The sequence below is a fragment of the Canis aureus genome, chromosome 25 (assembly GCF_053574225.1).
Source record: "Canis aureus isolate CA01 chromosome 25, VMU_Caureus_v.1.0, whole genome shotgun sequence".
Taxonomy (NCBI): Eukaryota; Metazoa; Chordata; class Mammalia; order Carnivora; family Canidae; genus Canis; species Canis aureus.
Window position 1 is genome coordinate 22,563,903 of NC_135635.1, and position 27,713 is coordinate 22,591,615.

Consider the following 27,713-nt stretch of genomic DNA (forward strand, 5'->3'; position numbering starts at 1 on the left):
TGGTCTTCAGTGACTAGGATTCTACTTCTATAGTGTTTATATCTGCACATTCGTTAATTGAGAATAACGTATCCTGTGATAAATTATTGTGAATTTACTGCCATTCTTTCTGTAATTCATTCCTTATTTTTAATAATATGTAGTTATTGGGGAAAAGGAGGTAAATTAAATAAATGTACTTTATTTCAAAAAGTTTGAAACGGCTGATTAAGAAATATTTCCTCTCTTGAGTTGTCAGTCTTACAAGTTGCCAGTATTTATGACAACTGTTGAGAGACTATGTACAAGAAGCAGAGAGTAAAAGTCACTGAGAAGTAGTCACTTACAGATTTTAAAGTTTGTCTCATTAAAAGCAGTGCTTATCTTTGAATTTTATGTAATTATATTTTTCTGGTGCAAAGTGCTTTTCTCAGCACTAATGTAGGATTATATATTGTGACATGATGAAATCATACTGAATAGTTCAAAAATTTTTAAGTTCTCTTAGTTTTTATACACTGTTATTTTCCCTAGCGGATATGTTATAGACCGAAATGTTATCAGATCTGCTTTGGTGTCTCAATTTTTATTTCCCCACTCTACTGTCCAGCTTTATTTGACAGTGTTCCCTTCACTCCCTCATCTGACTCTTGCTAATAACTCCAGGAGAACTACTGTCATGATGCTTTTTAAAAAGGTTTCTATAGCTGTTGGCTCCGACAGAGACAATCAGCATATCCACTTGTAACTCTTAGGGGCCAGAGTCGACTAGGAATACTGTAGAGGTAGCTGTCAACAAGTTTTGTGTGGGTGTGTCCACAGGGTATAGACACTTGTACTGAGTGAAGTCATGGCATGTTCCTTTGAGAGCCATTAACTGCTACAGAACAGCAGACTGGCTGTTTAGATAGAACAACCTGAATATAAGATAAAAGAACTTTGTACTCTGAATGCATTTTTCTCAAATGTTGTTGGGGGAGTTTGTTAACAAAATGCAATTCATTATAATACTCATCTGTGGTCAACTGAAATTTTCGTCACTGAATTTTCTGAAGCATTTTGAAATGATTTTTTATATAAAGGTGAATTTGTGTTAAAAGGTGTTGATAGAGTGGGTTATACTAACCTCATGTTCTAATTTATATTAACCACATGTTCTAATTGAGTTACATTTTCATTATTTTTATTATAAGGCCTGCTGAAAATGACTGAATATAAACTTGTGGTAGTTGGAGCTGGTGGCGTAGGCAAGAGTGCCTTGACGATACAGCTAATTCAGAATCACTTTGTGGATGAATATGATCCTACAATAGAGGTAAATTTTGTTTTAATATTATATTGATTTGTGCAGGCCCATTTTTTTGGTACAAAAAATAGATTTCTCTGATCATTTTTTTGTGACTACTCATTACAAGGCAATTATACTGCAAATGATTTTTACTGAATTTTCTGAAATGTACTTGGGTTCCATTGGCTTTATTCTGAAGTTATATATACAACCAGAGATCTGGAGAGCTCTTCTGCTCTCTAGAGAATATTAAGATATATAACATTCGTTCTATGTTAATATGTGTTTTTTGATTGCCAGTGTATTTCACAGTTTTGTAAGAGGGTATAAATGTGAATTTACAGCTTACCTAACAGTTGTTTTTTTAAAAAAGTGGCTATTATTTTTAGGGGGTGGTTTTTTGTTTTCTATTTTAATGTCATGTTTAAAAGATATAGTTAAAAAAAAAGATATAGTTGAATTATACAGGTAGAATGTAATCATTTGGTGGTTGGTTTTTAAAAAACTACTTAATTAGTAGCATTTTCCCGTTTTCTCTTCACACTGAAGTGGTGGAGAACCCACAGGCACCTGATGCATTTTAAAATCTCATTATTTGTATATTTTTATCTGTATCTATATCTGGTAGTATATAAGGGTACCACTACCAGTCCTTACCTTTGCTTTGCAGCCCTCTCTTAACTTACTAAAAGAAATGTTAGAATTGATTAATGAATAATTTTTAAACTTTTTATTTTTATTTTTTTATTTATTTTTATTTATTTTTAATTTTTAAACTTTTTAAACTTCATGAAAAATTGCCAAAGTAAAGGCCAACAGGAAAATAAAAGAGTAAAGGCCTGCAAGAGACCTTGAGGGGTCACATATTTCCTACTGCCTTCTGGCAGCACTAAACTCAAATGATCTCAAAGCAGATAAGGATTTATTTAATCCTAAAGACCTGTAAGAGGGGGTGTCACATCACTGTCCTTGTTAACTCACTTCCAGAATGTAATTATAAGCATATTTTATACATAATCTGAATATTCATGTTAACTATAACATCAGTGGAGATGGTTCACCTCATCTTTGAAATAGACTTATGTTGTTAGATTACTTCTTAGACTTCTTTACCCCAGGTTAAGCAATCCTGATCCCTTAGCTTTTATTCTGGATCTGCAGATCATAGCAATTTTTAAATCCGCTCTGAAAAATTTTCCAGAACTTTCTCTGAGTTTCTTACCGTGGAATCTAGAACAGGTTAAGATGCCCTGCCAAGAGACTGTGTCATATAATGTCTTCAAGAACATTTTGACTGCACTGAGGTAGATTCTGAGGGCATTGGTGGCCTTGGCAAGACGTTTGCGCAGCTAGGACTTTGAGGATTGATTAGATGACTTCATAAGGAAGTGTCAAATATTTTTGGTACTGCAGGGAAAAAAAGAGAGAATACTTATTTGCAAAGATTTGATTTAAACCTAGCCAGCTTTTATTTGGCATGAGTAAAGGAGAAGACTCTAACTGAAGTGGACCACCTGGATAATAGTCTTCTATATTTCCTGTTGACAAATCAGTTCAGTGCTGTATGGTGGTTTTTCTTTTTCTTTTTTTCTTTGAGGAGGATTAAATAGTTTACCCAATTCTAAAACCGAGGTTATATGGCATATACTCCATTTAAATCGGACTTAAAAGGAAATTTTAATAGAATTCAGGCTAAACACAGAAGTTTTCCTGGGATTTTGAAAGGTGATTTTAGCAGAAGTGATCTCCATCTTCTCTGAAAGGCCTAGGGATACCATTACACTATTTCCTATATGCTGATAGTGTGATAAAACGTGTTAGGAAGCTTTTCTTGTTAGAATTGTTAAAGTACAATATAGATCTAAAAGCCAAAAGTTAATCCTTTATTTTGAGCAAAAGTGGAACATTTATAAATTCAAACCTGTAACTCTGATTGTAATTTCTGCCAGACTAGAAGACTTGACTCTGGGAAGCATTGATTACCTGTGAACTTTGAAACCTTGACACTCCCTCACTAGTTTAGCCATCTGGGAAAAGCTATCAGAGATTGTTTCTTGTCTCCCAAATTACAGTGAGTCTCAGGGAACTGACACATTAAATTCTTGGTGTAGTCCAACTACAAGAAAGACAAGATAATTTAGTAGCTTATTTTAATAAATAGTAGTTAAGCAAAGATGCTGACTTGATGTTTTTATAAAAAGTTAAAAAGGAGATTTGGGGATATCACTACTGCTATTAGGTTTTGATTCGTGAGTAATGTAGGTCAGAGAAAATGAGAGGACATAGATTGCGCATTTGGAATTCTCATCAGTTTTCCTGCACTAAAACAAATGGAAAGAAATTTTTTAAAAAATTAAGTAATATCTTTTCCTAGTGGTTTAGAATTTACAGAGATAGCAGGAGAAAGATAAGGAAGGTGGTCATTATTTCTTTCATTTTATAGATAACAATAGTCTCTGAGAGGTTGTAACTTGCCTGAGAATACTTAGTAAATAGTGGAATTATAAGTTTTCTGAGACCAAGTTAAGTGGGATTTCCATTGTACCCTTGTATATAACTTTAAAAATGAAAAATTGATCTTTAAGCTAGGAAGATATTTAATATTGGAGGCTGATTCAGATTTATCCATATACCAAAACTTGAACTTATGATACAAAATTAAACAAGTGTGGTGTATAGATAGAGCATGTTTATATTTGAGGCTGTGCACATGATAACTTCTGAAACATTTTACCTTATCTTTTGTAAAGTTCACCAAAGAGTTCCAGAAATAATGTAGTACATTGTTAGTGGTACAAGAATATTAAAAAGTCAAAGCAATCTCCAAGTGCAATACCAGGCTAGAAATAATATATGCTTTTACAGTTTAGAGATCGCTTGTTATTAAAAGACATTCTCTGAGATGTATTTTCCATGGTAAAATTTAGTAGAAGGAGAAAACTTTGTTTAAAAAAAAATACCAAATAGCTATAGACATGGAGATCAGAATGATCATTTGATTGATGAGCAAATATATTGTGTATCTGTTAGATAAAATATGCTAGTAAAAATAGATATATTTATATATAGATATCTATAGATATAAAAGTATTTTTTTTTAGGTTCCAATTAATTGACATTTGCATGCTTCTGTTAATGTGACACTTAATTCAGTCTAAGTACTATGCCCTTCTTCGATGAAAGTTTCCTACTCAGTAAGATGATGGATCCATGATTGGATTGATCTTTATCACTCTGAGCTATGGAGTATTTATTCAAGATTTATCAGTTCCTCTGTTTTTTTACTTTTTGTGTTAATTACAGAATTTATTTTACTTGCTGAATAAGGTGTTATAGAGAGAACATTTGTAATATTAAACCAGTATTGAAGAGTGGTGTGAGAAAAGAATTGTATAATGTTGTAAGCTGTTATTTTTCTGGTTTTATACATTACATATTGGTAGTTACCAATGGTATCAACTACCATTGGTAGTTATCAATGAGGGGTGGGTGACTTTGCTTGCCAGGGGACATTTGGCAATATATAGAGGTATTTTTGGTTGTCACAACTTGAGAAGGGGGATGCTATTGGCATCTGTGATCTAGAGGGGGAGGCAGGGATGTTGTTAAACTTCCTACAGTGCACAGGACAGCTCCCACAACAAATTAGCTGACCTCAAATGTCAGTAGTGCTGGGATTGAGACCCTCCTATGTGATAAAGCTTTAAACATCTCTGTCAATTTCAAGTCTTTGAATAAGCTTAATGATAGATACTCTAACATAGCGCAGATTTAAACCTTACTTTTTCTAAACTAATAATACATTAACTTTAACATTCTGTTAAAACATTTTTTTTTAAAATAAGGTACACAGTAAATTTGTAAATGGATTTCTCTTCGAGGCTTTGGCCAGCTCTCCCCCCCCCCCTTTCAAGTGAGTGCCCTCTACTGGTCAATTTATATGGTTTTGTAATAAATAACAATGAAATACCAGGTTTGAGTAAATTTCCTATTTAAACTGTGGATATAATCAGTTTTATAAATATGTAAGTTTTATTTAAAAGTCTTATTTTATATACTTAATTTAAAAAAATCTAAAGTCAGTTTTACTCTTTGCTAATACTATGATTACTTTGTGGACTAATTAGGCCTAATTAAATATGTAGGTGAATATTTTTAACTAAGAAGGGAAATGTGGCAGGGAAGGAGAAAAGGGGTGGTTCTGGCGTTAACCCTGATTGGGTTACCTTGCCTGAGGGGATAAAAGTGACACTTTGACTCTGAATTTCTCTACATGCACACAGGAGCTAAGCTAGAGTTCAGAGCTAGGGATATGCTGTGCTACATGGGGTGTGAGGAAAGGGCCTATTGGAAAGTGGCAAATTGTAAAAGTTCACATTGTGTAGATTTTTGTTTTTATATAGTATTGTAGAATAGTCGTGAACACCTGATTCTTAGAATAAAGTAACACAAAATTCAGGCCCTGTATTTGGGTCAATTTATGAATAAGTATTTACTTAATTATAACTGCTTATTTAGATCTGAATATTAAAAATTATCAGACATGTTTTATTCTAACTTGGATTTTTATAAATACAAAGCTTTACAAACATAGAAATGAAAGTTGGCAATGAAAACAAGTGAAAGGAAAAAAATGTTTTCATAATTTGGCATCTCTTAAGATTCCAGTTTTAACAATGCAACTAATTCCTTCATAATAATTATTCAGTGCTCACTCTGTACCATTCAGGCTTTTTGGGGGCTGGAGATACATTGAGGAACAAAGGGACCAGATCACACTGCGTTCATGAAGTATACTGGCCTCAGCTGTATTTTGAAGAGCAGTCCTTCTAGACAATGATCCTAATTCTATTTAATATAATTTAGAGGCTATATGCTTTAGTAAGGCATTAGATTTCTTGCATCTCCTTTAACTATATTGTCAAAGAGCGTCTAGGTTTATGGAACAGTTATATTTTTGTTTTATGCTTTTTAAAAAAAATTTTATTTATTTATTTATTCATGAGAGAGAGAGAGGCAGAGACACAGACAGAGGGAGAAGCAGGCTCCATGCAGGGAGCCCGATGTGGGACCCGATCCCAGGACTCCAGGACCATGCCCTGGGCCAAAGGCAGGCGCCAAACTGCTGAGCCACCCAGGGATAATCTTAATAAAATTAGTAGAAATGGGTAGTAAAAATAAATATTTGAGAGGATTAAGTAGGGATACAGTGCTTATGTTAGATAATTTTTCATCTCCTTATTTTGAAAATTTTCAGCCAATGGAAAAGTAGTGAAAAGTAGTACTTGTGAATACCTGTTACCCTTAAACAGGTTACATCTATTATTTGGTTAAGGTGATGTCTGTCAGTTTTCTCTCTTTATGTAAAGGTTTCTTCTTTATCTTTAGTACATATCTTGTGGGGAGATGCTTTGAGACTGTAACTTATCCTATTCTCCAGTGTACATACACTCAATGGGATGTAGCACCAACTGAAAACTCTTGCCAGAATAAATTACTACAATAGTGGTTGCAGAATGGTAGGTCATCTTATAACCCTGTCATTACTTCTACATTTGTTAGTTGACAATTACCATAAATAAGGGCTTTTTCTCTTTTCTCTTTCCTTATTTGTTTTCTTCTTTCATTTTTATTAGTGTGGACACATGGATTCTTTTTTTAGTCATTGTATTCAAGCCTATTACTGTAATTTTTGAGTTTTGATCTCAATTTTGTTTTTGATATGGCCAGTGAATCCCTTTCAAGCTGGCCTCTGTATCCTTTTGACATATCTCCACCAGATTCTGAGCTCTTTCTTCTTTTCTGGCACAGTGTGTTCCAGGTTCACGTTGTACTTTGCCTTGGATTCAGCCATTTGTCCAAAGAGTCCTAATTCCTTTTAGCGGGGAATGATATTTAGAAATTAAGACCCAGATGTTAGAGGGGCATCTGGTTGACTCGGGGTGTGGTGATTGCTTAAGAAAAAAAAAAAGAGACCTAGGTGTCATGTATGTTTATTGCTGCTGAGCTGTCACTGCTTCTAGACCCTTTTCAACGGACAGAACTGAGAAACGTATTTTATTTAAAAATGAGTTCATTCTTCCTCACCTTCCTCCATTATCTTCTTTTCCTGTGGGAGACCCCTGGTTCTAGTCTGTATACATTTTATTGTTAAATATCAAACAGCTGTTGAAATAAAATGATTATCAGTCTTCAGTCCTGGTTCTTGCAGTGTTATTTTAAGTAATACAGATTGAGTGAATTAACATTAGGTTAGTTTCTATATTTGTGGAATTGGGATTATTCCTTTTTCCCCACTGATGAAAGAAGGGATCCTTTCCATTTTCAAAATATTCTTAAACCGCTTAGGAAAACATTTAGGAAAAGATTGAGCTGTTTGGGTACATGAAAATTAAGACATCTTTAACAAAAATACAAGGAAACTTGGGAAAAGTATTTGCATCATCTATCAGGAAGCTCATATATAAATTAGAAAAAAGCAAACATTCCGATGAAATAAGAGGCTAAGGATATAACCAACTTATCCATCAAAAATAAATAAATGAATGACATATATAAAAAGATAGTTCCATAATATAGAAATACAAGTTCAAAACAATAAATAATGTTTTTTTCTTTGATACTGGCTAAGATTATAATCATAGGGGTGTTGGGAAGGGTGTGTAGGCAAGTGTACTCTTTATGAGGTAGTGAGAGTGTTATGTTCTTATAAACTTTCTGGAGGTCAGTTTTGTAATATGTATCAAAATGTAAACTGCATGTTCTTTGACCAAGTAATATCACTTCTAGGAATTTATCCCAAGAATTCAATCAGGTAAATGTTTAAGATGTATAATATATAGGAATGTTTCTAACAGTGTTGTTAATGATTTTTTTTTTTTTTTTTTTTTTGGTTAATGATTTTTAAAAATGGAAACAATCCGCACAGCTACCAATAGGGAATGGGTAAATTATCATGTATCTATACAAGTTATATTATACAATTGTCAAGATGCGGTAGATCTATATGTACTAACTTTGAAAAATACTCATTTTGTAAGTTAAGCTGCATCACAGTACATTGTGTAGAATGTGTATTTCCATTTATATAAAAACTGTGAATATGTACATAAACTATGGTAGTTTAGTCAGACTCATTCTCTGTAGTAGTTGGTTTTCAAAAATGAGCATATACTTTTTTGAGAGAGAAATGTATTCATTTTTGAGAGAGAAGAGTCACTGACATTAACTACCAGTAGATTTGTTAATATTTGCTTCTCCCTTTTTAAAGCCTCTACAAATTGGACTAGGCAGAGATATCTTGGATAAAGAAATTGGTATTAGGCTAATGAAAGAAGAGCTGAGAGAGATAATACAAAGCATGAAAATTATATTGGCATCTGTAATTATTAAAATTGGATCCATGCTCAATCCTGCCTCACATTCTGACCTTGGCATCAAGTGATAATTTATGGCGGGATGCCACATGACTTCATTAGGTTACAGATGTATGCTTATTATATCTTTATTTTCAAAATCTGTTATGCAAGTTTTCCTTGAGTTTATTCAGATTTTTAAACCAGTTTTATCTCTTGGAAGCAGTACACATTTTATTCTCTCCAGTCTTAGGCAAAGATTCATCATTCTCATAATTTAAAGTATACTTAATATAGTAAAGAAATTGTTGTTTACCTTTCATGAATGGCTTAATCAAAACTTCTGTCATGAGAACAAGCTCTTTTAACACCCTTTCTGCCTAATCAAAACAGATCCTTTGTAATCTTCAGGGTTTTAGCTCTCCTTCCCGGGAGCTTGCCCAGTGCCATTGTATTTATTTTGAAATTTAGTGACCAGTTTTGCAAAAAGTCCAAGTGTAGATGTTCAGTGATCCTATAAAGACAGAATACTACTGTTGTCATATGGTTCACAGTAGCCAGTGGCCTGCCCTCTAACCTTTTTGGCCTATAATAGCATGTGCAATGTAATATATGACATGATACAGTTAACTTTTGATAGCACTTTTCATTTTATAAAGAATTTTTATAGTCTTTAATACTAGCCTGTATACAGAGTCTTGTATGGTACTATTTACCTACTTTTTACCGCTGAAGGAACAGTGGTTTAGAGCTTAGAGTACAGGAGACAAGTAGTTTGCCCGCACTCACACCACAAGTAAGTGAAGTTCTGTGGCGCCCATAGACTGAAGATTTGGGTATATATCTCTAGCCTAGATTTCTGTTCTAGCATCAGATCTGTGTATCAAGCTGCCTCTGGGTCATGGCCACCAGAACAACATAGGGAATTTGCCCAGATTGAACTCATCTTTTCCTCAACTCTTCCCCTTTTGTTCTTATGCCCAGGCAGTAAGCTGCCATTAAAAAAAATTGAGATATAATTCATACAGCATACAATTCATTCTTTTAAAATACACAGTTCAGTGGTTTTTAGTATATTCATGAAGTTATACAGCCATAACACTTTTGTCACCTCAAAAAGAAGCCCCGAGCCTTAGTCCCTTCTCCTGCCAGCACCGGGCAACGACTAATTTCCTTTCTGTCTTTGTGGACTTTCCTGTGAATATTTCATATAATTAGTATCATACAATATGTACCTTTTGTGTCTGGGCTTCTATCATGTAAGAAGTGTTTTCAAGGTTCATCCTTATTATCACATGGTTCAACATTTCATTCCTTTTTATGGTTGAATAATATTATGTTGTATGGATAATACCATACTTTGTCAGTTCATGGGCATTTAGATTGTCTCCTCTTTTTGGCTATTGTGAATAATGTTGCTGTAAACATTTGTGTGTACTTTTTTGTGTGGACATATATTTTCAGTTCTCTTGGGTATATAGCTAGAAGTGGAATTGCTAAGTCATGTGGTATCTTTATGTTTAACTTTTTGAGCAGCTGTCAGATGCTTCCACAGTGGTTGCAATGTTTACATTCCTACCAGCAATGTATGAGGATAGTTCTGCCAATTTTACCCATTAAATATTTCTCAAAACTAATGTTCTCCATCTGCTGCTATTGCTGCCTTCAGGTTCTATCATTTCTTATAATAGCTTGCTCACTCATCTTCCAGCCTCCGACCTGGTCCCTTTCTATAATTTTTCATACTAATGCTAACAGTGAATCTGGTAAATCTGATCTTTCCTTCCTACTTAAAAATCTTCCACTAATTTAGTTTAAGATAAAGTTCAAAATTCTTAACGTGGCATACAAGACCCTCCATAAGCTGACTTCTGCTTGATTGTTCAATTTCTCTTCTACTTACCTAGAATCCCTCTCAGTTAAAGTTGTATTGAACGTTTTGGTTCCATGTACTCAATGTAATACTTTATGTTTTTATACATTCTCTTTGCTCCTTGTTGCCTGGAGTGGCCCTATCCTCCCTTGTGTTTCTTGCCTCATATAAGCAAAGTTGATCTCTCCTTTCTGTATTCCACCAATGTACTTTTTTTTTTTTTTTTTTTTAAAGATTTCGTTTATTTATTCGTGAGAGACACAGAGACACAGGCAGAGGGAGAGACAGGTTCCATGCACGGAGCTGGATGTGGGACTGGATCCCGCGTCTCCAGGATCACACCCTGGGCCAAAGGCAGCGCCAAACCTTTGAGCCATCCGGGCTGCCCCACCAATGTACTTTGTCCTGCATATGGCGTTTGCATTTATTTCATAGTATTTTAATAATTTATATATTGTATCTCTTCTGCCAGACCTAGCTCTTTGAGTTCAGAAACATTATAATTCCTGGTATAAGATATGACACTTAGTAGGTGTTTGGTAAATGTCCCTGTGCTTCAAGGGAGAATAGGGTGAGTGAGAATGAACTAATAAGCCTGTGTTTATAGCTCCCATATTTCTTCCCTACTACAATTCCAATATACCAGGCTATTATACATGATTCTGGCTGTCTTTGAAAGCTAGCTGTCTACAACAGCCTTTGATTGGTATAACCAATAGTGTGGAACACATTATTCAAATAATCTTCTGGAAGAGTAACAAAATACTTGAGTATTAAGAGAGTAAAGTGAGTTTCTCTTTTCTATAGGTGTTATTTAGCAGTATGTGAAGAGTACTTATGACACTTAATGCATTAAGAAAACCTTACAAACATTTCGAAAGTAAATCCTCAAATAATACTTTAGCTGACATTTTCAGCAATCCTCTTCATATTTACAAGAGCATCTGATGGAATCAGCAGCATGAAGATGGAGATTAAATGGCATAATGCTTGTAATATGCTTATCACAGTATCTGGCATATTTTTTTGTTTGTTTGTTTACTATAGTGCCTGAGTTGGAAAACTAAATTGAGTGTGTTAAAAGGTGAACATACCGAGCAACTTGGTTACTATTAATTATAATAGAAAATTGACAAAGTGATGTCCTGATCAATGAGTTTATCTGATCTTGAACGATTTAGTGTTAATTTTAAAATTCCTCTAATGGGTCTACAGATAAGTTTCTGTACATAAAACAACACTTAAATGTGTGGAGTTTTTTAAATTAGCTAATTCTTTTTAGTAATCTCTGTAATCTGATTTGGGCCTCGAACTAATGACCCTGAGATCAAGAGTCACATGCTCTTCCGACTGAACCAGCCAGGTGCCCCTTAAAGGAGTTTTAATAAACTGGAAAACACTTAAAAAAATTATACAAGTCAGCAAAAAAAGGTGAGATTCCAAGTGGGCAAAGGACGCAGGTGATGGGAATAAATATGGAAATATGAAAAAACTCTATATGACATTATTAGTCCTCAAATGGATATTAAAACAATAAGAATTTTTAGCTTAATAAACAGAAATTTAAAGGAAAATAAAATTATAAAATTCATTATGAGTGGTGATGAAATTCATACATTCTTAATGTCATGGAAAATTAATAAATATAATGAACATCATGTATACACCAGCCAGCTTTTTTGTCTCTTAACATTCTGCCATTTGGTGTAGATACTTTTTGTTTTTCAAGATGTAAAACTTAATACAGTTGAAAGCCGCTTTGTTCTCTGCAATCTTACTCTCTTCCCTCCCAAAAATCTTTTTAATTTTTTCTCTTATATATTATTTTCATATTTTTATTTTTTTATTTTTATTTTTTTTAAAAGATTTTATTTATTTATTCATGATAGAGAGAGAGAGAGAGAGAGAGAGAGGCAGAGACACAGGCAGAGGGAGAAGCGGGCTCCATGCAGGGAGCCCGATGTGGGATTCGATCCCGGGTCTCCAGGATCGCGCCCTGGGCCAAAGGCAGGTGCCAAACCGCTGCGCCACCCAGGGATCCCCTATTTTCATATTTTTACATTAAGGTTTCATATTCTATAAAACTTGCTTGAATACATTTAAGATACTCTTTATATATTATAATTTTAAAATTTACAACTTCGTTTTAATATAATTTACAGTATCTTAAACTCGTGCTTATTTTTATAAGACTGTGTTATAGTGTATGCATATATTTATATTGAATGGATTCATTCATTTATTCATCAAACAGTACTGATTGCCTACTGTATTCAAGATTTTACACATAGAGTGTGTATAGTGAGCAGAGCAGATGTGAGCCCAACCGTCATGGAATTCACAGCATAGGAGGGGGTATGCACAATTACACAAAAAATCGTAGTTACAAATTATAATACATTCTGTGAAGGAAATACAGAGGTGCTGAAGAAGAAGAGTGGTAAATCCTTTGGATTTTGTTTTTAAAAAGGCAGAGATGTTATTAGAAGGCTTCAAGCAAGCAAGCAACATGGTCCAACCTACATTTAAAAAGGATCACTGGCTGCTCTGTGGAGAAGTTATCTTAAGAGTAACAATAGGGATCCCTTTTGTAAGCAGTTGTAAGAAATTACATGAAAACAGTTGTCAGGGACTAGGGTGATAGTGGTGGTGGTGGATGCTTGGATTTGCAGTATATTTTGAAAATAGATAAGTGGCATAAGATTGTGCATCATGATTAAACGCCTATGTAATTTTTCTTTGTAAGACATTTTAGGATGCCATGTTTAGTGTATCTCTATTATAACTATTATTTAAAAACAACAGCAACAACATGTTTCTTCAGCATCGTTTACCATAAGTGGCATTACTGTGAACATTTATATGGCTCTTGATAAATACTGTAATTGCTTTCCGAAAGGATTGTGCCTTCAGCAAATTAAAAAACAGCACTTTCACCAGGAGTGAAGGAAAATATATGGAATAACTTTCTTTCATTTAATGTTATATTGAATTCATTTAAGTAGCTTTATCCTCTTTTGCAAAGGATATTAGTAACCTATGTACCCAATCTAAAAGTTTTTTCTGTTTGAAAGGCTGGAAATAATACTAATTAAAAATGTAAGGTCTTGGGACTCCTGGCTGGCTCACTTTGGTAGATCATGTGACTCTTCATCTCAGGGTCCTGAGTTTGAGCCCTACATTGGGCATAGTAGAGCTTACTTTAAAAAAAAAAGGAGGGGGGTGATCGCTGGGTGGCTTAGCGGTTTAGCGCCTGCCTTGAGCCCAGGGCGTGATCCTGGAGTCCGGGATCAAGTCCCCACATCAGGCTCCCTGCGTGGAACCTGCTTCTCCCTCTGCTTCTTCCTCTGCCTGTGTCTCTGCCTCTCTGTATGTCTCTCATGAATAAATAAAATCTTTTTTTAAAAAAAAAAAGTAAAGTCTTGATCATTTTCTTGCTTCATTCTTAACTAGTTTAATTACAGAATCTATGTGTATTTAAATTGGTTGGGTTTTGGTAACTCGTACTTTCTCAGAGGTGATTTTTTTTTTTTTTTTTAATATAAAAAGAATAGGGCAGCTGGGTGGCTCAGTGGTTGAGCATCTGCCTTTGGCTCAGGTCCCAGGGTCCTGGGATTGATTCCTGCATCAGGCTCCCCAGGGGGAGCCTGCTTCTCCTTCTGCCTATGTCTCTGCCTCTCTCTCTGTGTTTCTCGTGAATAAATAAATAAAATCTTAAAAAGAAAAAAAATAAATATTGAGAATACTTCAGATTTGTGAAAAGTTATTTTATTAGCTTAGAGCAGGGGTTGGCAAACTTCTCTGTAAAGGACCGCATTTTCTGTAAAGGTCTTCATCACATCTTTGCCATTATTTTTTTAAATAACCATTTAAAACCACAAAAACTATTTTTAGTTTGTTGGCCATGCAAAAACAGGTGGGCAGGATTTGGCCTGTGGGCCAGTAGTTTGCGGAAACCTTATTTAGACTCTAATCCTGGGAAAGAGTCTACATTGATGTAAATTTTTTCTGCTTTCATAAACTTCTTTTCTTATGGCTAACCTGGAGTTAGAATAAAATGTTTAGTATTTGTATGTTATTTTTGTTTTGCTTGCTTTCTGCTTTATCACCATACCTGTCATTATTTTCAGATTATACTTCGCCATTTAACTCTTTGTTCTTAAGCTTTCACCAAGTTGCACTCCCTTTTTACATAGCTCAGTGCCTGATTGCACTTCTAAGGGGGACTCTAGTTAGAACTAACTTTGGAAATACTGAATTTTTAACCAAAACTATTATTTCTAATAAAGATATTCTGCTCATTGCTCATAAGTAGGTTGTAGATTAATTATTTCAGTAACTGAGTGAGTCAGAACTTTGCTGGCAGTTTTTTTAGGGTTAGGGTTTAGAAGGAAAAAGGTGATGGGAATGAGATTTGTTGGTGAATAGGGACTGTTTTTCCAGTTTCTCAGTCCCTTTGGTGGAGAGTATTCATCATGAAAACATGTTAATGAAATACACATAATATTCCACATTATATACTTTTGAAACACAAAGTGTTTCAAAATTTTGTAAATGAGAATTCATTGAGGTACATCTTGGAGGTATTATATGTGGGTGGATGGTGAGTAATCCACTAGCTACACCTTAGGTATAGACTGTGTGGCTCCAGAAACTGTGGTCTTTAACTTTATTGTTGGTAGAAAATTTTAGATGTAAAGACTAAGAAAACTATCACTATAAGGTTAAGTTAGCATTGATAAGTGAAGATGTGAGGTGACAGCAATAGGTAAGTGTATAGTATAGTGTATAGCCACACCTGGATAATGAATGAATGGATTGACTCTAAGACACTCTCCTTTGCTTTTAATTCCTGCTCTTCAAAAACACTGGTTTTCAATTTATAATATACAAGAGTTCTTTCAAGTGGTTAGTTAAGGGAATAGGTTAAAATAATAAAATGATGACCAAATGTTCTAATCTTTAGTAAAAAACTTCTTGTTTAGAAAATAAATATCCTTTTTTTCTGACTGATGGAGAACTAATTTTTTATTATGGACAACTTGGAAAATATAGTTTACTTTAAAAGATAAACATGAGATCAGAGTCTAATATGATAGTTTTTCACACTTTTAAAAATTAAAAGTCATAGAAGGGAAAATGTTCTAACATAGCATCTAGAACCAAAAATAAAAAGATAAGAGATAAGTTATTTCTTAAATTAACTCCATCAACAACATACACTTTTAACATTTGATGTATATACCACCAGTTTTTAAATATATATACAGATACATTTAAATAGGTATATACATATATTTGTGGTCATGCTACATATGTATCTTTGTGTTCTATTATAAAGATTTTTCAAATATTTTACCAGAAACATGATTTTTAATGACCATTCTTTTTTTTAATGATAGCGTGGTCTATGCAGAAATTCATGACCTAAAGGCACGTTAATACTACAGCCCACATGTGGAACAATAAGGAAGAATCCTTGGTTTACACCTTATACCCTTTTTCAGCCCAGTCTCTTTTTCTATGACTTCACATTGCACCATCCCTTTTCCTTATTTTTTTGAGTCCTATTTTAGCCGAGAGTACATGAAGCCTTTTAGGCATAAGCATTAACAGAAGAGGAAAATAAGATTTTTATCGTAAGATTCATTATAGTTCCCCATTCCCTTTCTTTGTATTCAGTCTTAGAGTTGCACAGTCATATTTTTCTGACTGTAAGTAAAATAGATACATGACAGTTATTTGTAAATTGACTGATTTTTCTTGCCCTAAATCATCTGAATAATAGAGTTGGTAGAGCTATCCCATTTCTGTAAGAATTCTTTCCTTTCATAGAACATTTGGGTCTTTTTGTTAATAATATGAACACTTGCATTGTTGAATCTCTACATAACACTATTTTGTAAATTTTTAAAATTGTGGTAAGATATCTATCTATCTATCTATCTATCTAATAATACATATCTTGCAGCTGTTCTTAAGTGTTCTGTTCAGTGACATTAAGTAAATTTACAATGTTGAGCAACCATTAGCTCCTTTTCCAGAACTTTTTCATCATCTCAAACCGAAACCCTGTATCCAATAAACAGTAACTCTCAAATCCCTTCTTCCCCTGTCCTAGGTAATGTCTATTTTACTTTTTGTCTCTGTGATTTTACCTATTTTAGGTACTTCATGTAAGTGGAATCATAAATATATGCCTTTTTAATGTCTGGCATAATGTTTGCAAGGTTCTTCCATGTTGTAACATGTATCAGAATTTCATTATCTATCTATCTATCTATCTATCTATCTATCTATCTATTTATTTATTTATTTTTAAAGATTTTATTTATTCATGAGAGACACAGAGAGAGGCAGAGACACAGGCAGAGGAGAAGCAGCTGAAAAAATATTCCACTATATTCCACTATATATATATATACATATATTTGAGGAACTGCCAAACTTGTCCACAATGGCTGTACCATTTTACATTCCTGCCAGCAACGTATACCTATCTTTCCACATCATTGCTAACACTTGTCTTCCTTTCTTTTTTTTTTTTAATAATAACCATCCTAATGGATGTGAAATTGTAGCTCCTTGTGGTTTTGATTTGCATTTCCCTAATGATGTATTGAGCATCTTTTCATGTGCATAATGGCCATTTGTATGTCACCTTTGGAGGAATGTCTGTTCAGGTCTTTTATCCAGTTTTGAATTGGGTTGTCTTTTTGTTGTTGAGTTGCATATAACACCTCCTTAAAAGTAAAAGGTGCACTGTAATAATTCAGACTGTGTTTCTCCCTTCTCAGGATTCCTACAGGAAACAAGTAGTAATTGATGGAGAAACCTGTCTCTTGGATATTCTCGACACAGCAGGTCAAGAGGAGTACAGTGCAATGAGGGACCAGTACATGAGGACTGGGGAGGGCTTTCTTTGTGTATTTGCCATAAATAATACTAAATCATTTGAAGATATTCACCATTATAGGTGGGTTTAAATTGAATATAATAAAATGACATCGAGGGCTAATTATATCTTTTCATTTTATTGAGTCTTTGCTGATTACCATGCATAAATTGTCTAAATTTTAAAATAATAATGAGGTATGTAATGTACCCCTGTTTTACAAATGGAGTTGTTGAGGATTAGAACAGTTGAGTAACTTGTTCCAGATTGTGTAGATAGTGGTACTGGAATTGAAACCTTGGCTTGTTTGACTTCAAAACCTGTGCTCTTAACTGCTGTACACTGTGGTCACAAGGCTTTAAGCTAGAGCCATCATAAAAATGAAAACCATCAACATGAATATGAAAAGGTCATAGAGGTGGTACCACTCAAATAGCCTTAAAGATAATCGAATATAGTGTAGAATTTCTTGGAACTGGATAAACATTGGCTTTAGATAGTTAAGAAAAACTCTGGAGTTGTAAAAGATTGAAATATTAGAACAATTACAATCTGTAAAGTGACAAATCTGCATAAAATCGACTACTTTAAAATAATTGTTACTGTATTAAATATACTTTATATTCTATTTCTCTGAGGGTTTATGGTTTTCAAAAAAGTGCATATTAAATATCCCATTCATTAACTATGTTCTATAATAGTGAGTTAGCCTATTTGAGAGGTATGACATTTTATTAAATACATTTCTTACAGCGTGTTTTGTTTGTAGTCTAGTGATAGAGAAAAAGAAATTTTTTTTTTAAATTTTTATTTATTTATGATAGTCACAGAGAGAGAGAGAGAGAGGCAGAGACACAGGCAGAGGGAGAAGCAGGCTCCATGCAGTGGGAGCCTGACGTGGGATTCGATCCCGGGTCTCCAGGATCGCGCCCTGGGCCAAAGGCAGGCGCCAAACCGCTGCGCCACCCAGGGATCCCAGAAAAAGAAATTTTAACAGGTGACTTTTTTTAGAATAGTAAATAGATGTCAGTATGTTAAGCTGTAAAGTTAACTTAGCTATTGAGTAGAGGAACTGGGAATTTGAAACAGTTCTGACTCCATTGTTCCTATTTCATGCTGTATCTTTGAAATTCACCTAAAATTGTGAAAGAATATAATTTTACCCCAAATTAAGAGTTTATGCACATCTTATAGAAAAAAAAAAAAAACCAACCCAATTTGTAGAAGGATTTGTAACAGAATAAACAGTGTAGTAAGGTCAGTGTTAACCATGTAGAAATCAGAGTCTTTCCAATTGGTGCTCTTTTTTGAGAAAAATATGTGAAAATTATGTCATAAAATTCTATATGTATATAATAACATTTAATATATGTTTCTAAGATTATAATTTTAAAAATTAGGCACAGCACATTTTTAGCCGAATTTTTCAGTATTTCCTGTTTTATCATTGTGACCTACCTGCATGGACCTATTAAGTTGTAGTTTTACTATATTTCTGGGTATTTTATCTTTTAAGAGACATAGAAATTCTCTGTTTAAGTTGGAGAAGAAAACAAAAGGAAAAGCAAGGAAAATTTGGTGTGGTTGGAAATCAGGAATTAATTAAATGTCTTCTTTCAGCCATGTTTTATAAGACAAAATTATGGATAATTTTTGAAAGATTTATTTTGTTACTAATGTCTCTGCTATAACTTTTTTTTCCTCCCCAGAGAACAAATTAAAAGAGTTAAAGACTCTGAAGATGTACCTATGGTCCTAGTAGGAAATAAATGTGATTTGCCTTCTAGAACAGTAGACACAAAACAGGCTCAGGACTTAGCAAGAAGTTATGGAATTCCTTTTATTGAAACATCAGCAAAGACAAGACAGGTAAGTAAAATTTTAATAAATATGAGTCGATTCTCCATAAACTATATCAAATAATTTTAATCATCAGTCGTAATTTGCTAACATATATTCTGATAACATCATTTTGAGGGCAGGAAGGCAAGAACATTGATAAATGTACATACCTGATTGCATAACTGTTATATCATTTCATGTAACTTAATTTTTCTTCCCATCATGCTAAAATAGAGAATAAAACAATGTTTATTTAGCAAATGTTCTCTTAAGGATAGGAAAGGGCAGCATTTTTTAATCCAGTGTCCATGGTATTGCTTTTGGCTTTGGTTTCTTTCCACATATGAATATTTCTGTTCAACTCAGCACATCTTGCATTAAGCATTCAAGAAATGTAGGGATTTTTTTTTTTTTTTTCAACTGTTATATTTATAAAGTCAAAGATTGGGAACAAAATACTGAGTTTCCTATTTTAGAAGTGTTTTGAAGAGTATTATGTCGTGTTTCTAGATTAAATTCTATTGTATTTGAAGAATTTTACTTTGCTAGAATTATATTTAGATACATTTATTTTTGGAGGAAGTTTTCATTAAGCAAAAAATATTTAGAAAGTAAATAGAAATTCTCAGTTATTCATTTACTGTGGTGTTCTGAGAAAAATTAATGCTAGATTGACTCTGAATTTTAAAAATTATCTTCATTTTTAAAAGTAACTTTTTCTCTAGGTAAAATAATTTCAGTTGACATTATTTAACCTGTTTGTATGAAATGAGAGTTTAACGTATAGAAAATTCTAGAAAGGAATACATAAAGATATGATGGAATATAATTTTCATATATTAAAAATTGATCAGTTATATTCCCTTCAAGACGAACATTTATTTTGGGCTCTGCTAGTTTGTACCTGTGAACCCACAAAGCCAATTTTGTGGAATTAACTTCTAAATGCTAGGAATTAAGAAAATTGATGAATACTTGTTTAAATGTATAAAAACAGGTATTCTGTAACTTTTATTGAATTTGTAAAAGGGTAAAAATTTTAAACCATCTTAATGGTTAATTTTAACCATCTTTTAGCTAATATTATGTGTCTGTTTTCTTAGTGGAAGATCACATTTACTGCTTCCTGATTGTACAAATTTGATACACACTGAAGAAATAATGAATTCTCTTCTTTAGGGATTAAAAGCTAAATTTCTGTAGCTTGATTATAGTACAAATATCTCATTCTAAAACCTGATTTATAGGTTAAAGAATGATGTTGTATACAGCACTTCACTTGAGTTTAGTGGAATTAAGATTTCATTCAAATCTATTCCCAGGTCCCAAAGACTGGGAAAAGTTTAGTTTTTGTCTTCTTTTTACTGGTCTTCTCTAACCAGACCTCTTGATTTCTCCTATAGAGGAGGTATTCATAAAACATGACTATAATATCGATAGCTTTTCTCCAAACATTTTCTTATGAAAATATTTCAAATGTAAAATAGGACTATTATTAAAACCATTTATCAACATACTGCCTATTACTAAATCATATCATTAACATTTTATTAACCTGCAGTATTGTAACTTTTAATACTTTTTAGACAACATTAGTTAATATTTTAATTTACATTTTATAAAAAAAACATTTTGCCTTATGTTGGTAAAGGGCTGCAAATATAGCAGGGCTTCTTATGCTTAATATGCATATTCAAATCCAGATTCTAATCAGTGGGTGGGTTCAGGTTGTGACCTGTGACCCTGCATTTCTAACAGACTCAAGTGATGATGATTTTGGTACATGGACCACACTTGGGGTAGAAAGACAACAGAAGAGACAGTAAAAGGGTGTTGTCTGTTACTCTGACATTGTTACTCTCTACTTAAGAGCCTAAGATAGCTAGCTGTGTTTTTTTTCCTTATTGTATAGTTACTACCTAAGAAGTACTAGTTTATTCTAGTGCTTGATGTTAATGCTTTAATATACCACAGCATTCATAATAATCAGAAAATTACCTGGATTCCTTTTAAAGTAGATTTGTTGGTTTTATACAGTTTTTAGGGGGAGAGGGTAGGGAAAGTGAATGTAGTATGTATGATATGGAAGTAGATTAATTTAAATTTGTTTTGTAGACATTTACGTAGATCATCTAATTAAAATACAGAGTAATATAAAGGAATACTTGTACTTTATTTTAACATTCAGCTTTTCTTATATTTGTTAACTGTTTTATTTATATCTTTATATAGTTTTGGTTGCTAAACTATAACTTAGATATTTTAGTTTCTGATCTTTGATTTCTTTTTATTTCATGGACTTATTGATTTGCCTTTCAAAAGTTTATTCATCTTCCTCTGTTGAAATTAATTTGGTATTTGCATGCTTTTGGAAGACTTTAAAGAGCTATTCCAAGTGATTGTGGAGATTATGATACATGTAAATTTTTATGAATTTTACATTTCCAGTTTTTGTGAAAATTTGAAGCCCTATTTTCTGCAGAGTAGTTATTTATGTGCTATTATTTGTTGTTTGAACAAAATATGCATACTCTTGTTGCATTTTATCAGTAGCTACTTATTTCATACCCTAAGTTTTAGTCTTGAGCATGAATGTAAAACAAACACAAAAAAGAATTATATATTCCAGTTGGCAGGAAAAGGACATTCACTTAGAAGGACTTAGTGAGTATTTTAAGCATTGGGGTCCATAAGGGGTTTCTGTTAGAAATTTTTTTTCTTTAAAAATGCAAACATCGTTATTAGCTTGTGGCCAGTACAAAAAATAGGCTGTGGCTACATTTGGCCTTTGGGCTGTAGTGTGCTGATCCCTGATTCTCTGGGGAACTGTATTGTTTGGTTTGATGCTAGAAGTTAGGTCAGGCTTTAGACTTAAATTTTACAGGCTAACATTAGTAATTTTAAAATAAAACTTACTCTGTGAAAGGGAAATAGGAGTTTTACTCTAGTACTTTTTAAGATAGAGTTGCAGAATGTATATTTTATGAAATTGACTTGTAATTTTAAAAAGCCTATTATATGGGCTAGAATATAAGAAATTATATATTTTTTACAATAGGTTAGTCCACATCTGAAAGGTCAGAGTAATTTTTATTTTCTGCTAGTATGCTTTCTGTGGCATGGCTTCTATATTCCCAGTATATAAAGACTGCTGTCTATTTCACATTTATCTGGGTAGTTTAGTAATTGCCAGATTTCTCTGGCTTCATTGGGCTGTGCATGCAGTGTTGGCAAAGATTGTTGAAACCAAAACATTGACACCATGGTAATCAGCTGTGTGTTTTCCAGTCTGCTAAAATCAGAATTGGGGAGGGTTCAGGAAAGTGGTTGACAAAAGCAGAATTAGCATATCTGCTACTCTTGATTCAGCTTTTTTGCTTTCTGGAGGTCTCAATTTGAGCATAATGTGAAAATTAGTTTTATAAATTTAAAAATGTCATTAATTTTCTAGTTTTTGTTGTTAATTTCTCGATACTTAAAATTAGTTGTTAGAAGATCTCCATTAAAGAAAGCTTTTGGTCAAATTGTTCTGAAACAAAAATAAACTCCCTTATGTGCCATATTTCTGTTGGTTAGTAGTTGAGTTTTTGTACATCAGATAAATATTTTGAACTTTAGTTTTTTCAGGAGTTAAAAATAAAACAGTAACTGAACACCTGATGTGCACCATGCATAACCTCCCAAGTTAGTGGTATTGCTGCATTTCAGTAGTACCTGAGATGGACTACAGTTTGGCAAGGTTTCTTGAGAAATTCAGCAATACAGAATTTTTTTTAGAGTACATCTAGTTTCTCTCATTCCTGTCCCCCAAGAAGGCTAGTAGTATCTGTCTATACTGAGGGTATTTGAAGTGTTATTTCCTTGAAAGTGTTTTCAGTAATTTTTGCTGATAATAAGCCACTCAACAGGAACTTGTTTAGAATGAAATCGCTTAGTTGAAAGCATTATAGGCACCAGGATATAGGATTATGTTATTTATTGAAATTTCCTTTTCTGGTATGGAATGCTCTTTTTTTAGTCTCACAAGTATGTTTTCAGATAATAGCTGAGCTGAAATTATTGTCACATTTCTTGATTTAAAAACAATTTGCATATATGAACTTTGTATACTTTTGTTCATACATATTTTCAATTGTTCTGAGTTTTGTAAGTGACATTTGAAAATGAGTATATGTGGCAATAAGCCATATTCTCAAGAATAAATCATTGAGTGACAGGAGCTCAGCACCTCACTAAGTGGGTATTGAAAATCTGTTTCAGCTACACTTTGTCTTCAGAAATTACCCACACATTTAGGAGCATGAAACCAGTGTTCTTCAGTAGTGCCAGTGGTTTAAGGTGCACAAAGATAAATAATGTTCTCTTGATGTCGTATGACTTTAAAGCATATTATCAAGAAATGACAAGTAGTTTGAGTCTGAGAAAATATGGTAAATAACTGACTTTAAAATTTAATATAATTTCCTCTTAATAAAAGTAGGAAGTGCCCAGAGCCACTCTGGAATAACTATTTCTCAGTATTACCTTAGCCACTCATATCCTAATACTGAATTCTTGGTGGTGGGTAGTAATCTCTTCTCTTAAATTATTGGCCTCCAGTTCTCTCTCTGCATTGCTGGAAACAAAAATCATATATTCTGTACTGGTGATGGGGATGTGCACATTTAAAAAGTAGACACGGTTCAAACTGATTTTAGAATAAGTTACAATCAGAATTTGCTTCTGCTAAATTAGTGGAGGACCAAAACCTGTCTCTACCCCCAGCATGTTTTCCTACTTCTTTTATTGAAGTTGTAACTTTTTTAAAAATTAAGAGATTACATTCTTAAAAAATATGAGCTTTTACCTGGTTTGTTTAATTTGTGTGTGTGTGTGTGTGTGTGTGTGTATTTTTAAATTTCTTGCATTGATTTTTGAATTGAAAGATAATTTATGAAAATATCTTCAATGCCAGCTCGTACTTTACATTTTACATGTTTTACAGGAGCCATTTTAATGCTTTAAATTACTTATTTAATGAGGATTTCTAATATATATATATTTTAAAGACTTATAAACCCTTTTCCCTTGAGAATGATAAATACAAAGTATCAAAGATATGCCTGTATACAGGCATAAATGGCTATCTAATTTAAAGTACCAGCATATTTAATAATTTCAGAAAATGGTTAAAAATTTTTATTTTGTAGTTGACTTAGCTAGCTGGCTAACTCGTTGAGTAAATTGATTCCATTAAAAGAGATCTGCAAGTTTTCTTAGGCTGTTAGGATTTTTGTATTAGATAGCTGAATAGAAATATATCACTGGATGGTTATAAATAACTTGATGTACATTTTAATATCTAAACTATATTTAAATACCTATTTCTTAACTGAAACTTAATTTTACGAATTTTAAAGTTTTACTTTAAAGGTAAATTATTGAACTCCATTGAAGCAGTTCTTAGTATATTCTTGAGATTCATAAAAATTGATACACCCTGAAGAATTGAGGTGTCTTTTTTTTTTCCCTTTTCCTTAAAGGCCATGAATATGTGATGACTTTTGCATGCATTAAACCTTAGCTTTTGGTTTATCTCAGTTAATATTTAAATGGCCAATTCTCTGTGCCAAATCATATTTTTGATATGTATTAGCTTTCTAGGTATTGGGTCCATTTTGTCACATTTGTTTCATAGAAAAACATGTTTTTCTAAATATGCCATTCCACATAGTAAATAATTCATTTTAAAAATTAAAAACAGATTAGGCTTAAAATTAAATGTGCAATAAAATATATCAGCCTTTCTAAATATCTATATTTTTAGAAGAATAAACACAATTATTAATCTCTTAAATTAATCTGCAGTACATGTAGATTAATACTTATGTGCATTTATCTTTAGATGTAAGCTTCAACTTTTGGTGGCTATATTTTTCTAGATAAACTAGGAGTACAGTTAACTGAATACTGTCCCCCTTGGCTACTGCTTACTTTTCTGAACTGGAGAAAACCTTAAATACTTTGTTGATCTCCATATAGCCATATATGATTGTGTTTGCTGTTACAGCATTTTTACTATAGCCTGAAGCAGAAGTCCCTTTAGAGTACTTAGATTAGAATAGAAGGTATGAAGCCAGTATAATTGGATACTGTTCTAAAAATTATTTTTAAGACTTCTTTCTAATAAGGAAACAAAATGCAGTATTATTACTATTTTGTGTATATTCTTTAAACAATTCATGTTGTTTTCATATTATGGCAAACAGCCCTCACATAGCATTTTTATTTAAATAATATAGCTATCCACCCACAAAAGTCTGTCTCAGCTCCACTTGTGGACTCTAGAAATTGGCTGGATAGTGTTTTAATTGCACATAGAACTCAAGATTCCAGTCTCTTGACCCAGCTTTATTTTGAGGTACTGTGTGTGTGTGTGTGTGTGTGTGTGTGTGTGTGTGTGTGTGTTTTAACTTTAAACATCCCTTTCGCACCATTTTTCTCCTCATTCCCCACGTAGGGCAGGGTGGGAGAGGTGTTTTTCGTTAAGTCAAATAATTTAAATCTAACTTCAGTTTAAGCTTCGATTAATTCCATGACTCTCAAACTAAAATGATTGCATTAATTGATACACAGATACTAATATACATGCTTCGGCTTTTCATAATCTCTCCTAATTCCTAATTTAAATTTTTTAAAAAATTCTAATTCCATTACAAAATAAAAATGATTTTAAAGAACAAACCAGGATTCAAGCCCATATTTTAAAACTGCATCCCCAGTTTTATTCAGACAACCTGCTGCCTGTTGTAAAAATAAATTCTCAAGGTCATAATTTCAAACCTCTTGCACAAGGCTCTCCCAGTAAATTACTGTTCCCAATGAAACAGACTTTAAAGAAGTTGTGTTTTACAATGCAGAGAGTGGAGGATGCTTTTTATACATTGGTGAGAGAGATCCGACAATACAGATTGAAAAAAATCAACAAAGAAGAAAAGACTCCTGGCTGTGTGAAAATTAAAAAATGCATTGTAATGTAATCTGGTAAGTTCAGCATACTAATTTTGGCAGAAAGCAGATGTCTTTCAAAGGTAACAAAGTAGCCACTACTTTAGAACTACCTAGGTGTGGGATTCTGATTTGAAGTATTAAAAGATAAGAAATTGGTAGTTTGTTTCCATAATTAGAACATTTATTTTTTTAATCAAATGTGTATTGATTATAATTGACACAGTTTTGATAGGCGTAGACTACATTTGTCATCAGGTCTAGAAAGTAAAAGAAAAGGAAACTGTATAGAGTAGTCAGGTTGAATGCCCAGAAAGTAGGGAAGGGCCCACTTTTACAATGTATTCTTTCTGTAGTACAGTCCACAAGCAAATACTTGTTCTGCCTGTGTTCTCTAACTCAGTGGCGTCATCATTTTTTTTTTTTTTTACCTAAGTAAGAAACCTGGGAGTCTTGGGATGACTCCCATCCCTCTTTTGCACCCCCATTTGGAGGCAACTGCAGATTCCCTTGATGTTACATTTTGACTTTTGTCACATCATTAGTTCAGGTTCCTATCATTTCTTGCTGGGCGTGTTATATTCTCTTATGTGGTTTACCTATCACTGCCTTTATTCACAGTGCAGCCCGAGAGATAGACTTAAAAGAAAGGTCATCCTCTTTTCTTTAAGTCCGGTCACTGACTTCCTGTTTGCTATGGAATAAAATCTCAAACTTCATAGTATGTTATGTATATCTTTTAACATTTCTAGCCTTTGGCCTTATCTCTAAAAACTCCTTGCCTGAAGTTTTTTGTTGTTCTTATGTAGATAAACACTATGTTATTTCATACCTTCCCTTGAGTCTTGGCTGTTGCTCTTGGTTGGAATGCCAGTATCTTTATCCATAGTGTTATTAATTAGCTAACATTTCTATCATGATTCTCTATTGTCCAAGAATCTTTCTTTATAGCCTTAGACTGGACATAATGCCCTTCCTGTATATTCCCAATGTACTTCTCTTAACTGTTACATGCTTGTCATGTTAAATTGAAATAATCTCTTATATTTGATTCCTAGACAGGATTCTAGCCAGAATTCTGTATTTTTAATCTTTGCACGACAATGGGCTAACAAGGTTCCTGGCGCATTGTGGCTGGATTTATTGAGTGGAATTTTTCAGTTTCCTTTTTGTGTGTGTGAGATTCACTTACTTATTTTAGAGAGAACGTGCATGTGCGTGTGTGCACATGAGGGGAAGGGCAGAGGGAGAGAGATAATCTCCAGCAGACTCTACACCGAGCAAGGACCTTAGACAGAGCTCCATGTCATGACCCTGAGATCATGATCTGAGCCCAAATTAAGAGTTGCACACTTAACCAATTGAGCTACCCACTCATCACAGTTCATTGCTAAACCAACTCATATTAAGTTTGGTTTTGCTCAGGAAATATTTCACTCTGTAGTTTTTATTATATAGCTTTAAAGTCTGAAAAAATTAGTGTATCTCCCAAAA

The 27,713-nt window shown here is 33.2% G+C and overlaps 1 protein-coding gene across 4 annotated transcripts in view; it reads left to right on the forward strand.

Annotated features, from left to right (window-relative positions):
* Positions 1-27,713, forward strand: part of KRAS (KRAS proto-oncogene, GTPase) — a 38,923-nt gene that overhangs the window by 3,001 nt on the left and 8,209 nt on the right. For 3 of the 4 annotated variants that reach the window (XM_077870710.1, XM_077870709.1, XM_077870707.1), the window contains exons 2-5: positions 1,173-1,294; positions 17,293-17,471; positions 19,100-19,259; positions 26,132-26,255. In XM_077870710.1, coding sequence (XP_077726836.1) covers positions 1,184-1,294; positions 17,293-17,471; positions 19,100-19,259; positions 26,132-26,251 — 570 coding nt within the window. In that variant the 5' untranslated portion in view covers positions 1,173-1,183 and the 3' untranslated portion in view covers positions 26,252-26,255. Of the gene's footprint in view, positions 1-1,172; positions 1,295-17,292; positions 17,472-19,099; positions 19,260-26,131; positions 26,256-27,713 lie in introns of those variants that run through there. The other variant, XM_077870708.1, reaches the window with a different exon arrangement.